At 38.0% G+C, this 16,638-nt stretch overlaps 1 protein-coding gene across 1 annotated transcript; it reads left to right on the forward strand.

Annotated features, from left to right (window-relative positions):
- The first annotated feature begins 368 nt into the window (after window positions 1–368).
- Window positions 369–2,409, forward strand: LOC149172595 (UPF0426 protein At1g28150, chloroplastic). The gene is made up of 3 exons (XM_089424351.1): window positions 369–526; window positions 624–779; window positions 1,998–2,409. Exons 1-3 carry the CDS (start codon window positions 485–487, stop codon window positions 2,172–2,174), a joined length of 375 nt encoding a protein of 124 aa, XP_089280477.1. The 5' UTR covers window positions 369–484; the 3' UTR covers window positions 2,175–2,409.
- Window positions 2,410–16,638: the final 14,229 nt, after the last annotated feature.

Below are 16,638 nucleotides of genomic sequence, written 5' to 3' on the forward strand. Positions count from 1 at the left end.
TGCGATCAGAGAATGGTCTTCTAACCAACATTAGTATTACATTTAAATAATATAACAAATACATAATAATACCAAACTAATATAACTTACCATAAATACTCAAGCCCTACCCAAAACTCATTGCTTTTCTTAACTTACATTCGAAGATCTTTATCTTCTTAAATATCAATTAATTATCTCATTGTTAGCCAATTTTTGGCCACCGCCCCCAAAAAAATGGCCCTCAAGCTATGTAAAGATACAATGCAACCCATCAAATTTGCTTACGTGGAGGCATTTTTACATTACCCTAACAAAAATAAAAAACAACTATTGCCACAAGGATTTTTTATCTTCCCAATCTCGGGAAGTCCATGAACAATTATATTTGCTACGATTAAACTTATAATTATACAGAATTTAGGCCTTCCAATGTATTTTACGCTAAAATGATTTGATTAGTACGTTAAAGGCCTCCCGAGATTTTCAGTTCTAGGTGTTCACGATGGCTCTTCTATCCGCTCAAAGTTGTGTTCCCCAACCACTGGTAGTATATTTGTCCACCAGCACCTCTGCAACTTTTTAACTGTATCATTATCTGTCATTCTTTACAAAGATTCGATTTTTCCCTTTCTTTTGTGCAGAGAATCGGTGTAATTGGGTCAAAGAGGCATTTGAGAGGGATATCAAAACCACCATATCCACAAACAGGGGTTTCAGTCAGAGTAGCAGGAGGACGACACCGGATAAATGCCTTTTTCAACCCCCCTGATGATCCCCTTGTGCAAAAAGCTCTCAAGGTTAGATCCCAAACCATAATCAGCTATACCCAATTTATTTATATACACACACACTTCAGCTTGGCTGTGAATCTTTGTGTATAATGGTAGGATCATCAGGAAGACTGAAGTATATGCATTAAACGTACATTCGGATGTTGCCGTGTATACTTGGCTATGTATTGTAACTATTCCGGCCCATAATCAAGTAAAATCCATATGATGACAGGATTGATTTAATTCAGCCTTCGTAATGAACCTTCTGTATGTATCCAGTTCAAATCCATTACTATCTATATTGATATGAAAGAACGATAAGCCGTGGTTCAACCTTCCCTATTATCCCCTGTGTATCTGTGTCTGTGAATGTTGTGCTTAGACTACATAGATATAAATCATTTGGGTGAAACTGATTATAATTGATTATGACTGTAACTATTACAACTTATTAACAGTAAGACTCAGTTGATGAATGCAAGGGTATGCTGCACCCTTCCTGCTGAGCCTTCTCTCTGTGAATGTTGGATATGGTCCAATTCCATAATTAAGTATACTGAGATGGATGAATGATTACTTATGGCTCAAGGTTTCTGTTTGATGGCCCGTGTGTTGTCTGTGAGTGTGCTTAAATACTCTCTCTCACACGTTGTGTTCGAGAGAGGTGTGTGGGAGAGAAGGTGGCGGAGAGGTTCAATTTGATTTTGTTTAGAAGTGTGAGAGAGAGGTGTGTGGGAGAGGTTCAATATAATTTTGTTTAGAAGTGTGAGTGAGAGGGGCATGTGTTGTTTCTAAAATGTTTTATTAATTGTTAGTATTGAGAAGGATATAAATACTTTTATGTGTAAATTTTTTGTTACTTAATTAATTCAGCATTAAGGTGGATCTCACACACAAAGATAGGTACAAAAATCTTCACCCGCCAGGGTTGTAAAGCACCTTGTTTCTCTTGGTGCAACCAGTTAGGTATGAAAGAACATAAAAGGAAACATAAACAATATATAAATCTGTACGTATCTATTGGCTTGTGTAAATTTTCATTCATCTGCACATGTATAAAGCATTTGGGTGTAGCTAATAAACTTGATAATGGTATATCTTACCTACATTTCATACACACAGCTGGATTCATCAGGTGGGTCATATGACCTACTGAAGTAATATTCATTCATTGACATGGGTATGTGTGTATAGTTTTAATATTTATTGAAGGATACATGTGTATAATTTGGTGATAAACAGGAGCCAATTGCCTTTTTTGGAGGGGTGTTTGCGGGGTTATTAAGGCTTGACTTGAAGGAGGATCCTCTAAGAGAATGGGTTGCGAGGACTTATGTAGCTGCGGGTTTAGATGAAGAACAAGACCCCGAACCGAAATCCGAAGAAGAGACAACCCCCCAGCAGATTGAAATAGAGTAAAGTTTCTTAGTGCTTATTGTAATGTCTTCTGAAACATGGACTTACACCTTTTGTTATTATTTATAAATATCTCTAACTAGGGATTAATTGTACTGTTTCTGTCCTATAATGCTACGTTCATATTCAATATACTTATCTTGAATTGAACGGATATAGCAGCAACCATGACAGTTGCTTACTTAAATTCTCCGGCAGGGGCATTTTTATATTCAATAAATCATACTCTGGTAAGTAATTGCTTTGATCATATAACTTGATACTGTTATGATAAAAAAAGAGCATTCCAAACACAGGCAAAGAATCTAGTGCAGACACAGGAAAAAAATACAGAGACGAACTGTTACAACAAGAAGAAATCTCTGTTCAATAGCGCTTCACAGATTCGACATGGAGTTTTACACAACGTGAAAAAGAGAAATTGCTTTTAGTTTCATTCATATACAGAAATATACTAATAAGTTATAAGTGTTGGAGATATCTTTGATTTTTCCTGATATTTCCAATTTCTTCCCATTTTTTCAGGTAGCTGATTTTTCTTATAATTTCGGAGTTTTAAGGTCCAAGTTTATTCTTGCCAGTATTTGCTAATAATTGCTGCTATTTTCTCCCATATTTCCAATAAATTTCTATACAGACCCTTGGTGATATATTTCCCGAAATAATATTTGCAACATAAGAAGAAAAGTACACAAGCAGAACTTGAAACTCTAACCGTCCCAGGCAGGCCAAACGTTTCGGCTCCCTGCATATGGATTTATTGACTATGTACACTCTACGGCTGTGTATCTACAACACTCCTACTCAGTCAAGGGTGCACACAACCATGTCGTAGAGTTCATCCCAAATCCTTGCCTGCAGAATATTCGAAATCCATTACATGTTTTTAATGCTCTGACCGATCATTATCAAGTGTTTCTTCAAGATATCTAGGTTCTGATGCCTTGGTTGACATCAAAGTGTAAATTAATACTGGAACCTTTTTGGTGGCCTCCAAGCCCATGTTTATCTCCTAAGAACAGGTGTTTCATGAACAATTTCCTCCACATCCTTAAGATCTAGTGGTCTAGGATGTGACTCCTCCACTACCTAATCATTTTCTCCATCAAAAGGTTCTTCCACCTTGAAATCAAGCAGGGGTTGGATCTGCATCCATGTTGATGATGCTTCTAGATGAACCGTTCCCATAATATCAGCTAAGCATGTTTGTGTGCAGCATCTTCCATGTTTACATTCTCCAATCTCCTCTGCAACATTGCAGTTTCATCAAAGATCACATCCCTATTTCTGGTAAGTTTTTTTTTTCAAACTGGATCATAAAGCCTGTAAATTCTAGCATCACCATCATAATCAATCATGATGCATTTTACACTTGTCATCCAGCTTCTTTCACCTTTCATTTGGTGCATTACATATGCCAGAAAGTCTTAACACCTTCAAATGTTGAATGTTTGATTTCCTTCCATACTGTGCTTCATAGGGGTTTTCTGACTTCATTGCTGTTGTGGGTAATTGATTCTAGACATATGCTGATGTGGTGATCACCTCTGCAAAAGAATTATTTGGTAATCCAACATTCTTCAACATGTATCTTACACTCTCCATGACCGTCCTATTCTTCCTTTCTGTTTCTCCATTCTGATGTGGGGTATAGGCCACTGTGAATTCAAGTTCGATGCCCTACTGTTGACAAGTTGCCTTAAGAGGCATCTAATGCACACTGGCCACCAGTGTCACACCTAAGCCTCTTGAGCAGATTCTCAGTGTCCTTGCTGGCTAAGGATCGGAACAATTTAAAATACTCCATTGCTTATGGTTTATGCTTCAAGAAATAAAACAAAAGCCTTTTTTGAAAAATCATCAATGAAATTTAAGAAATTCCTTGTTCCATTGTGAGACAGAGTTTGCATTGATCCACAGAGGTCTTTATGAACTAGACCCTCGACCCATAGAGGTCAAGAAAGGAAATCGATGTTGTTTTCCAAAAACACGTTCTCCATAACTACCAAGTGAAACAAGCATTCTCAGTGGCAAAGCTTCCATTGGCTTCTCCCTCGTCATGTTCTCCAGTGATTGTGCACTGACATGCCTAAGTATATGATGCCAAATGGCAGCATCTTCAATTTTTTAAAGGAGAGTTGTGTTCTTTTATTTTTTTTTCATTGGGTCAATCCCTGAGCTGGGATCTTCATTGGGAATTGTTTTAGTCTTCGACGAGGATCCCAGCACAGGGATGGAAATGTTGAGAAAAGTAAAAGCAAGAACACAACTCTCTTTCCAAAATAATCTCTGTGTAAATATTAATGAAATAAACATCATTAATCTCATTAGCAGTATTCAATGCCACTTTATTTGTCCAGTGTCTGTGAAAGCTACCTTCCCCAACCTCTCTTGCAATCACTTTCTCATGGTTTTTCTGGAGCTTGCTTCTAGCTGTGTTGAATTCCACAACAAATCCGACTTCTGTAATTTGACTCACAGGCAACAAGTTCTTAATCACCGTAGGAACATGCAAGACATTGTGAATTTCTTTGTATACACCATCTGGCGTTGCCATTGGGACATTCCCCTTTCGTACAACTTCACGCCCATCTCCATCTCCAAAAATAACATTATTTCCCTTTTAAATAGATTCGTATCTCACAAATTTCACTTGTTCAGAAGTCATGTGTTAAGTTGCTCCAGAATTCAGATACCAACTTCTAGAAGAAACAATTGCTTCCATATATATTGTCATGAAGGGGCGTTCCGAAGAGAGATTGGTGTTGTCACTCTTTTTTCTTTTATCAGGAATAAAGTTTGGACAACCCTTTTTATATGCTAAATTCCATGGCAGTGGTATCATTTCACCACCTGTTTCTTTTCCCCTGAATTTTCCTATGTGGAATTTGAGTTTTGTTGATCATGCTGTCCCTTATTTTTCTTTCCCCCCCTGCTTGATGAAAATAATGCTGTTGTATCATCTGGGATGAACCCAAGATCCTTCCTTCTGATATCTTCCTTCAATAGGTTAGAGCTTTCTTTTTCAAAGGTTAATGTGACCTTAGGCCTCAATATCACCACTATATATTCATACGAAGTAGGCATGCTTTGAAGGAGAGGAATGGCAACATCTTCATTGAAAACCTGAGCACCACATGCAGTTAATTCTTCCACGAGGGATTGAAATTGTGTTATATATGCCTCCACGCTCTCAGATTCTTGCATCTTTACATGGAGAAATCTCTCTTAGATGAATTTTAGTTTTCAAATTCTTCTTGTGATAAACTTGAACCAGCTAGTGGCATGCATTCTTCAAGGTCTTTGCTTGACTTGTAATTGAAACAATGTTGGCACTTGGATGGTGAATTGTGTAGGCACATACCTTCCCATCCTTTATCTCCCGCTTCTTGAGTTCACTCATCCATGTAACAGTTGGCTTCACCATTTTCCCATTCCTCAATGTCAATCATCTCCTTTTCAACAATAATATCTCAATCTGAAGTTTTTAGAGGCAAATCTTTTGGCCACAACTTATCGTACTGGATTTTGTGATTCTGCAACAGTGCTTGCACCCATTTTTAAACTCTACCTCAGGTTTTTTTTCTATTGTCAAGGACTGACTTAGTGATAGTTCAAATTGAGAGTTCTAACCAATGTTACAAGCATAGGAATTGACCAAGGGTCATGTCAGGACCGGACCAGAATTGGCTTGGAAAAGCAGGTTGAATAAGTGATCTACTAAAATGTACATAAAATACGCAAATTATGGTATAACACACACCCACAAACATGTAAATCAATGTAAATCCAAACCATTAGATGTTAATTTTCCACTGTTCTATGCTAGCACAATCACTTAGTCCATTTCTTTTTTCAATTAGCAATCTGTTTCAAATAAATTTAATCTTCCAATAACGATGAGCAATTGTAGATAGAACAGTAAATCCAATATGCAATAGAAGACAGCCAAGAGCAATAACAAGAGACACAAGATTTGGTCAAAGACCAGGGAAAACCCCACAAGGGGGAAAACCCTTTCAAATTCTTCTATGTCATCAAATGTTCAGCAGAGAGATACAATGTTCCAATTCAACAATAAAGAGTCAAAGTCAATTTTTTGACTTATTCAACAATCCACTAACCAATATCCAAGAGATGAGCCCAAAAGTCAAATCTAGTAAAGGTCAACAGCAGCAAAAGATGTCGTAACCAGTCAACAGTCAGCAGTCAAATCAGCTCCAAATCAACTCGGTCAATAGGCAAAATATTCGGCCTTCCTTGCTGGTCAAAGTCAAGTCAAAACAGTCCCAAAAGACTTGGTCAAAGGAGAGAGAAAGCTGCAGTCAAACTTCAGATCTCTGTGGTCAAACTTCAGTCAACAGATCTGTGGTCAACCCAAGTCAAAGTGCCCAGAAAATTTCGGTTCCTTCACCAAGAAATTCGGCCTCCAAAAATTGGATTTCCAAGTTAAAGCAAGTCAAAATGTCAAGTCAAACTTGGTCAACAGCTGCCAAACAAAAAGTCGAATCAGAAAATCAGAAATGCCCTTCTTCCCTTCGCATGTGTGAACTCAGAGTCCTTGCTTCAGACCTGTACGAACCAATCACAAGAGGAGAAGATGTGTTGAGTTGATGTGATATCCAAATGGGGTGACCTTCATGTGTATTTATATGAGACTTTGGAAACCCAATTTGTCTTTTAGGCCGATCTGTACTTTTGTGTACTGGTGGGTTTTCCATTAAAAATAATATATTTCCTTGACCACATTAAATTCTACCAAGGGCAAAGAGGGTTTTCTCTAGATGAAGAAAACTGTCCTGTTACTGCTCAAACTAGTAGGGGTTTGTTGTCGCACAAAGTGTCCAGCACCGTGACAACGCTCGGAGTAAGGGCTGTCACTCTAATCCTTACTCACTTTGTTTAGACTCTCTCCTAGACAAGTCAAGGGGGGTAGTCCCTAGGTTGAATGAATGAGCTAGGATATTTAAAAATGAACAACTTGATAAATGTAAACGAGTCTTGGTTAACTGAGATGAATAGATCAAACAATGAATAACACACAACCACAAGATAGAAATGATTCTAGACCAATGCCTTTATATTCAATTAACCATAGACTAAATAAAAACAAGTTATCCAGAGCAATTTATAAATGTGGCGAAAGTGACGATCATGAATGATTAAATGTAAATGCCCAAAACTTTAACATGCAATATATTCTAGCAATTAAATATCGTGAAGAATTTAATTGCTAAGCAGTGGTCCAGATTTAGACGAATTTGTCTTTCTCCTATGGTCAATATGATTTTAAAACATTAATCGCACTTGACAATAGAGAAATCACTACCACAAAAATTAAAATTTTACACTTAACACACAAAAACACACCAAGGAATTTTAGATTATAATTTAATTATCATTTAGGTAAATTTAATGTGCTAAACTTATGAAGCAAATTTAATGTGACAATTAAGTTTTTAAATGTGAATAAAAATCAAAAGTTCTTAATTAAATTTAATTTTTTATGGGCCATAGGCCACATAATTTTTTTTTAAATGTGAGGGCACAAATTCCCCTTTTGATTTAATTCCTTAGCAATTCTAAAGTCACCAAACAATTTTTAAAATTTTTAGATTTTTGAATGTTTTAAACAACACCAAAGTAAAAATAAACGAAAGGAAAAAAACAAAATTCAAAATCAAAATAAAACAAAAAATAAAGATAAAAAATAAAATAAAAAAAAACTTAATGAAAAGCAAACCAAAAATTGAATTGAATAAAGAAGAACTTATTGAAACCTAAACGAAAACTAAAACCTAAGAACTAAAGAAAAAGAAGGTAAAGTCAAATTTATTGGTTGTGTGGGGGAGAAATGGAGCTCGAGGAATGGGAACGGTGGTGAGAGCTCGAGGAGCTGCAAGCATGAAATGATGAGAAGGGATGCGGGAGCTTGTTTTGCAGGTTGAAGAGGAGAAGCAACGGGCAAAGGAGAGAGGATCAACGAGCTCAAGGGAAAATAGATCCACACAGCAAGGAGGGACGCGAATTTTAGCGCTTGCATGGAGAAGGGAGATCCGCAGTGATGGGGAAGGAAAGAGTTGCGACAGGAAGAGTGAATGCAACAATACACAACAAAATAAGGAGGGAAACTCTGGCAGGGAGAATGGAAGGGAAGAGCGATGAAGGGACGTGAGGCAGGAGGAAAACGCAAAGAGAAGAGATCCGCGGAAGAGGGAGGAGCAACTCATGCTGATGGAGAAAAGGAGGATTCGGGCAACAAGGAGATGAGGACACGGGGATGAAGAGAAGGGAAATAAAAAAAACGCAGGCAACAAAATTTCGAAATTTTCCAGAGAGGAGAGCAAAAACGCAGCAGAAAATGGGAAAAACGCAGCAGAGAGAAGCTGCGATTTTTGAAAGCTTCAAGGCAGCAAATGGTAGCCCAAAAACTTGAAAAAAATTCCCAAAAAAATATTTTATTTAAATGATATGCCTCTGCTTTAGACTTGTCCTTGAAAAACTTTTAAAAATTCTCAGATCTAAATTTTGAAACCCTCAAATTGAAAATAATTTGGAATAATGCCCCTGCAAAATGATTTTGAGGCCAGATCTTACCCTCTAGGGTCTAGATTTGGCTTCAAATAAAAATTCTCCTTCAGATCTGCAGCTGCAAAAAAAGAAAAAACAAAACACCCAGAAACAATATACACAATGATAAAATAAAAAATAACCAAAATCGCAGTTAAATTACAATAATTACAAGTTGAAGGCTCTAAGTATCCAGATCTATCATTATGCTGCACATGAATTAAAAGATTTGTAAATTTTAAAGGAGGTGCTAATTCGAAACCCTTCGTGCATCACCAACAAAAAAAATCTTATGATAAGCCCGGAGCTCATTTAGCTAGGCTCTTCAGGAAACACAAATCGAGAGTTGGCTGGTCCAACTAAAAACTTCCCCTAATGCCCGAGGATCTAAAATCGAGATTGCCCTGCAAAACTCAATCCAACCATAAAAAATAGAGCGAGAAAATAATAATAAAATTTAGACAAATAGAGATACCTGCTATTACGCTTAAAATTTAAGTTATTATTCAAACCCTAGCGACTGAGCAAGATACCTGTACTCAAATCATTCTTCAGAAGCTATCATCAATGGCTTTAGAAAAAATTATGCATGAAAATAACACATCTTACAGTATTCCCATAAAGAGTAACACCAACAGAATTTAACCCCAAAGTCTTTCTTTATTATCCAGACAAAAAATTACACCAGAGCTTCTTGCTAAGCACACGACTCAAAGATCAGATAGATCAACTGACAAATGACTTCCTATTTAAAGATAAATCCTGCAATGGCTAGTTCGAGTGATCCTCGTCAAAGCAATCTCGATTGTTGATGAAGATTAAAATTTCTTTTAATCTCATCCGTCGAAGTATTTAAATATTTGGGGAAATTCGAATTTTTTAATTAAATGCATTTTAATTAACTCAAAAATAAAATTTTTGAGTTAATTTCCCCAAAAATTTGACTTTGTTTTAAACCCCAGAGATCAATGGTTTAAAATTTAGCAAAATAATTAATTTACCTTGGTCTTGTGACCTTTTAAAATTTAATTTTTTAAGACTGACGAATTTTGCCTTTGGAGAATTTAAATTTACCTAGGACCTAAAACTAATTAAATTTCTGGCTTAGGATTTTAATTAATTTTGGGCTAGAAAATTTAATTAATTAATCTATGATGGGATAAATTATTTTTCCAACTCTCAAGACACTTTATATTTTTTACATCACAAGGGGGAAAACCCATTTGTAATAGACCCTCATAGACCACTCATTTCTGCGACACAAATGTAATTCAACAGACCAAGTAATCTATAATAAACTAATCTAACCAAATAGTTAGGATTATTCCCAAATCACTTTTACGTAGACTCGATCTAGAACAATAGGACTCGCCTAAGATTCTAGCGAGAAAATCCATTCCAGCTTTGGGGTAAGACTAGAGGGGAAAACTCTGTCGACCATCCAGAAATGAATCGGTGAGACGAAAAACCTCCTGGAATGGAGATCGTCACTAGAAATGTAGGTTTACTTAGGTCGTTACATACATAACACGGTTCTACTGAGATTATTTACATCATATACATGTAGAATGGGTTTACATTATAACATGATGATCAGACTAATGATGATAGCTGGACGACACTAACACATCGATCAGGCACTATCCCTTTTGCGAAAAAGGGGGTGTACTGCTATGGATTGTTGACACGTAGTAGGGGATCCTAGAGGTATAACTACTAGGTCAAGGGCAACAATAGAGCAATAGCCCATTGCCACCTCAGCTAAATCTCCCTACTCTTTACAGATTTTCATTGATGGGAGGAGACCTGGTGTAAAGGGAATCACTAGATGAATGAGACCGTGAAGAGATAAGGAGTGATTCCCTAAGGCCTATTCAGAAGAGAGACTCAATTGTATGGTTTACTTGCTTGAGAAGCAAGGTGTAAGGCTCCCTAAGAAGGGCCAAGGGGATTTCAAGGGGTAGGGTTTGCAAATAAGACTTATGAAGGAGGGACCTAGCCCTAGAAACCCTTGGGAAAACTTGGTTTCCAAATAGTCTTTTTGAGATTATCTTCGAAAAGTTGTGGGACCACTTGAGGGTGGAGTTGATCAATCAGGGGTGTTCTTGACCTAATTGAGTGGGGAGAAGGGGATCATATGAGAAATTTTCAGTGATTTCGATGCAATGATCCCTATGAGGTCACTAGCCAAGGGAAACCTAGGGCAAGAATCGATCTTAGAGCTAGGGCTTGGAATATCTCGAGATCCCACCGTCAGAATTGCCTCAAATTTGGAGGGCTCCTAGGAGACACAACAACGCAGTAGAGGGCAAGAGATTGCATATTTTTGATGGGTGAATTGTGAGAAAAATGATGCCCTAGGTCACCTATGGAGGCTAGGCCTAGAAAGAAAGAGAGAAGGGTGAGAGAAATATGCTCTTAGGTGATCACCTATGGAGGATCAGTGCCTAATATTTTGGGAGAAATGGAATCAAGGATATTTCAATGCTTGGAATGGATTCACTTAGTTAAGGAGGCCTCTAGAATAATTTCGAATGGCAATTAGGGCACGAGACAATTGCTTCAAGGTCTTTACACTTCGATATGCAATATAAGGTGACTTATCAAAATAAAATTTTGACAAAATATCTCTAGGAACATTCACTCATTCATACATGGCCCATGACATGATGCAATGCTATAAAAAGACAAATTTCCACAATTTCGCATAAGGAAAGCAGTAAATTTGAGCCTACTATTGCGAAAATCCCCAACATCATGCATGTTACATAAGAAAATATCAAAATAGTATCAAAGAGTACTTACATGTAAGAAAGAGTGTATCCAATCATCATTATATGCCAATAGTGAAGCTCCAAGACAAAAATGAAGAGATCCAAACATCAAAATTGATCCATTCATCCAACTTCGTCCTCCAAGAAGGATAGCGAAAATCTCACAAGAGAGAAAGATCAAATGCAAGTGATGATGATCAAAATGATTCATCACACTTGTATTTATACACTTCCTAATGAATTCGATTTAGCTAATTAGGCCTAATTTAGCCCCTAAATTAAAATAATGTGCATAATAACAAAATTTTTGGTGACAAGCCCACCAAATAGCTCAATAATGTAAAGATAAGCCTCTCAGGAGGGTCGAATGATCAACAAAGTGAGTCGTTGGGCCTTTGAGGAGGCCTGATGAAGTCCAAGGGGTGCCATGATGAAGAAATGGACTCCAAACATAGTGGCCAAGGGTGGCCCCTTTTTATCGAATCAAGAACCTATGGTGCTTCCAAGTGGGTGTGGAGGCACACAAATATCCTCATGGGTTTCCAAATGGATCAAATATCCCTGTAGACCATCTATAAGGGCTGAAGTAATGACATAAGCCCTCCCTCTGTAGTGGGAGACCATTTGTAAGGGCTGAAGTAATGACATAAGCCCTCCCTCTATAGTGGGAGGCATCTTGGAACATCTGCCAACTGTATGGTGCAACTGTGGAGCCGACTGGGCATGGTGGACCAGGTGCATCATCCTCATCCAAAAGGTGGAACATGAGTAATCAATGAACGCTGCTGGGGATCCATGAAATAATATCTGCTATGGTGGAGGCCCATGATTCTCAATGTTCACCTTACAAGTGCCAATGTGGCCCTTTGGAGGGCTAGGACCCTGTATAGGGAGGCCAAAACCAAAATGAAGACCCATTTGCAATCTTGCATAAGATCCAATGCGTCCCCTTGCTCTCCATGACAACAAATCATTAGAATAATCAAGTAATAATGCTTAAAAATCATGGGATCAATGGGGCACTTCATGGTGGCATGCCCTTCCATAGTGGGCTTTGGCATGTACAAGTGTCTCCAAGCTCAATAGGGGGTTAACCAAGGACCCTATTAGGTGGTTTCAACCTCTAAAGGGGGTGGCATGTCCATGGTACATCCTTTAAGAGGTAGGTGGCAAATGATATAATAATGGAATGGAGTGGGGATTAGGGGAATCATCCAGACCACATGTCAAGGTGCAAGGGTAGCTATAATAAGGGAAGCCCACACCTGGGTATATGAGTGTAGGAGGGAGCAAATCGTGGTACATGAGTTACCCCGACCTTTGTTTTTCCACCCTTCTTCATATGCCTTTTGCCTTTGATTGATTTTTCTTCATAACTGCTCGGGGCTCCAAGGGATGGAGAGCATGATGTGTAATATGTAGCAGTGGATACCCCTTTGAGGTGGGGCAGTTCATCGCCCACCAGGGGTTGGGACAATCATGGGTTCCTTAATGATGTAGGGGGCTCATCTAGGGCCCATAGAAACTAGGGTGATGGCCATAGATAAGCGGTAGAGCTCATGTTTTGCTTTTGCCCACGTGATAAATTTGTATGTCCCGACCATCTTTTGCATTTTGTGGTACATTTCTTGTTGAGAGTGGCCAAACTATACTTTGTATTTCCTTTTTTGGTTGAAAAGTGTAACTATGTTCAGTCTTCATAATGATATGTGTAATTGTAATTTTTATGTAATTGATGTAAAGAAGAAAAAAAATATTATTGTAATGCTTGTCTCATGGGTTTCATGAGAAAGGATTTTTTTTTTAGTGATGGCTCCCATTGTGAGCCTTTAGGATTTGTCATCTAGTCATACAAGTCAATTTGAGTCTATGTCATGTATGAAGGACCCTTCTTGAGCATGTTACACATTTGTATAAGTCATTAAAAGAGTCAAAAGACCCTCCAAGACAAGCACAAGCATCTCCTAGCAAGTCGGCTTCAAGATGGAATTAATAAACTCCTCCAACTGACACGTCGGCTCATCCTCCATCAAGTCACCTAATTTCAGGGGGAAACCACTATAAATAGGCAGCTCGACTTCAGTTCAAATCACAGATTTTCGAACAAGTGAAGAACTACAGTAAGAAGTGCGAATCACTTGGAAGGAAGCCTCCTCGCCAACAAAGAAGAAGGGAAGATATCCGAACCATTCTAGATCTGTTTTAGGGTTGTCTCTTGTCACTCGTGCGAGGAAGGAAGGCAAGATTTGTTGTAGAAGAAGCAGAGAAAAGTTCTAGAAGGGCCGAGGCTAGTAGGGTCACTTGGGAAGCCGAATCAAGGGAAGATTCATTGAATGCATCAAGCTGAAATAAGTAAGGAAGTCTCCCCTCCAAGCAAAGTGATAACAATGTACATCATACATTACACATGATGCAACTAGGGCTACTAAAGGTAACAGGTCTAATCTAAGAAGTCAAGATCTAAAAGATAGTTGAGAAGAAAGGAGAAGCAAGTAGTTTGACCATTGAAGAAAGGAGTTAAACTAAGAGGTCTTGTGGCTTGGTCTTGGAGTGGCAAAAAGGTCTAGGGTCTTGGTTTTGGTATTCGTCAATTGGAATCTCTATAAGAAGAAGAATTTGTTTGGGTTTTCCTTTCAAGGCGGAGAGGTTTTGGCCCTGACTAATAACCTATATTCTGTGTCTCTCGTCTCTTTATTGTTTATGCATTGGTCGCTGTTTGCTGGAAAAGAACACTAATAATCTAAGTAAAAGAGGTTTCTAATCTACGAAAGTAAAAAGCATTCACAAGCAGTTATCTAAAGAAGAGAAATCACCTAATATTGATGCCCTAGATTTTTCAACATGGTATCAGAGCTAAGGTGACAAAGTCAAGAAAGGGCATCTTATCAAGGGACACTCAAGGATCAAATCTCAAGAAAGACATCAAAACCAAATCGAAGGTTATCAAAAGTGAAGTTAAGATCTACATCAAAATATCAAGCCTTGAGATCATCATCAAGAAAAGGACACCGTCAAGAAGTCATCATCAACTAAGTGATCTCCCTCCTTGTGGGATCAAGGATCATTCTTGAAGAAGAAACCTATCTTCATCAAGAAGAAGGTTTCTATCATTTATATCATCATCAAATTCAAGAAAGCAACAAGTGGAAGAAGCATCTTAACAAGTAAGTATATGACCTTATCTGAATATGTCAAAATGTCTTTTTGCAAGGAAAACAACTGTTAAATTTAGGTAACAATGGTATGTTCTATGCTTAAGAGCAATTTTACTTCAATTTCTTTATTAGCTCAACATCAATATCCAGTTTAGCAATCACATCAACATGATAGTAAAATGCAGATAGAACATAAACATTAACAGTAGAAGGCAAGCCAAGACAAGAGGACATAAGATGTGGCACCAGCCAGGGACAAACCATAATGTGGGGAAACCCTTGATCAATTCTTCTTATATTCTTCAATAGTTTAGCAGAGAGAGATAGTACAATTTACAAATGTGATAATTTATGACAGCAACAAAAAGCCCTAACCAGAAAAGTCAATGCTAGTCAAACATGGCAGAATTCTTCCTCTATTCAGCTCGGTCAAACCCATTCAACTTCGGCCTCCAACAACAAGTCTAATCAGCCCAAAACAATCCGAAAAGTCTAGTCAAAACTGGTCAACGAAGGTCAACTCTATGGCTAGCCCTAGGACAGTGAACACTGGTCAAAGGAGAGGTCAGATTGCCTCGATTTTAGTGCCCAGATTTGCGGCTTGCTAGGACAGAGATACCTCACCCAAACCAAAGTCAAAACAGGTCAACGCAGTCAAACAACCTCCCTGCAGCTCGATCACTGTTGGTCAACGCAATCAACAGAATTTGTCCTCCTTTCTTCGCATGTGTGACAGAAAGTTGCCCAGATATGTGTACCCAATCACAAGAGGAGAGAGAGAGAGATGTGAGATGAGATGATGATCAAAATGACTTGAGGTCACCTTTTATATGCAATGTTAAGGATGATTTGGGGGTTTGAATACCTGTTTTGATCGTTGGCCGACCTTGACAATTTGTCCATAATATAAATAAATTCATGTCTTCATTTTTTACATGTCGGAATCGGATGATCTTTAGATCAATCCTACATCTCTCGGAGAGAGGAATCCAAGAAAAATATCAGCTGTCATAAATAAGATGACCCATGTGGAGTTTGGCCCTAGTTACCAATTTTAACAACAACAAATTGGTTGGGGCTTCAAAACATCTTGCATGGAAGAAAATGATAGATTTGAATCTCATTGAAAATGAGGCCATGGATCATGTCAAAGGATCTATCATGAAACTAGGAAAAGAAGATGCTCAAGGACTTACAAAGTTTATGAAGAGGCAAATTAGGGCTAAGAGAATGCTCATTGAATCCATCAAGTATCCCCTCATCCCATATGTATCTAAACTTGAAACTTCAAAAGAAATATATGAAAAACTGGTAGAGTTGTATTCTGTAAGCACTGCAGGGGAAGTTATCTCTCTAAGGCAAGAACTCTACAGGTTGAAGGTGTCAAAAGAAGAAGGTATAGCCTCATACTTTATGAGGATATTTAAGATCAGGGATCAATTTCAAGATCTAGGAGAAGTAATGTCTAACAGGGAAATGACTACAATTGTACTAAATGTGCTACCGGAGGAGTGGGATAACTTTACTTCAAGTATTTATGGGAAGAAAGAAGCTACTCCATTCCATGAGTTGTGGTCACTATGCAAGATTGAAGAATCCAGGCTAAAGGAAAAATCTGATGTGGGATCAGGTGAGCAAAATCAAGCATACGCTGCAAGGACAAAAAGAAAGGGAAAATTTGGTCCTCAGAAAAAGAAGAAGAACATGGCTAAAATCCAATGTTATGGGTGTCAAGAATATGGGCACTATAGGAGAGATTGTCCTAAGCTCAAGATGGACAATAACAAAAGAGGAAGAGAAGAAGCCCACATCACCGAGGAAACTGAAAGAAGAAGTCCAAGAAGGAGGAAGTAATAGATCTCCACTATTTAGATAGTCTTCCTCACCTGGTTCTTTTCTAGTTTCTGTTTCTAAGTTTTCTTGTTGTAAAGTAGGAGCATGATAGGATGCATTAAGGCATCATAAAAG

This window comes from Pinus tabuliformis, chromosome 4_2, assembly GCF_031772625.1.
Source record: "Pinus tabuliformis cultivar Carrire ecotype Pingquan chromosome 4_2, CPIR1, whole genome shotgun sequence".
NCBI classification, from domain to species: domain Eukaryota; kingdom Viridiplantae; phylum Streptophyta; class Pinopsida; order Pinales; family Pinaceae; genus Pinus; species Pinus tabuliformis.

What these genes read in the sequence shown, in the direction of transcription:
- LOC149172595 (XM_089424351.1), top strand. Translation starts at nt 485, where the DNA reads ATGGCTCTTCTATCCGCTCAAAGTTGTGTTCCCCAACCACTG. An exon ending in GTTGTGTTCCCCAACCACTG is followed by an intron (nt 527 to 623) that starts GTAGTATATTTG and finishes TCTTTTGTGCAG; the next exon opens with AGAATCGGTGTAATTGGGTC. An exon ending in TTGTGCAAAAAGCTCTCAAG is followed by an intron (nt 780 to 1,997) that starts GTTAGATCCCAA and finishes GGTGATAAACAG; the next exon opens with GAGCCAATTGCCTTTTTTGG.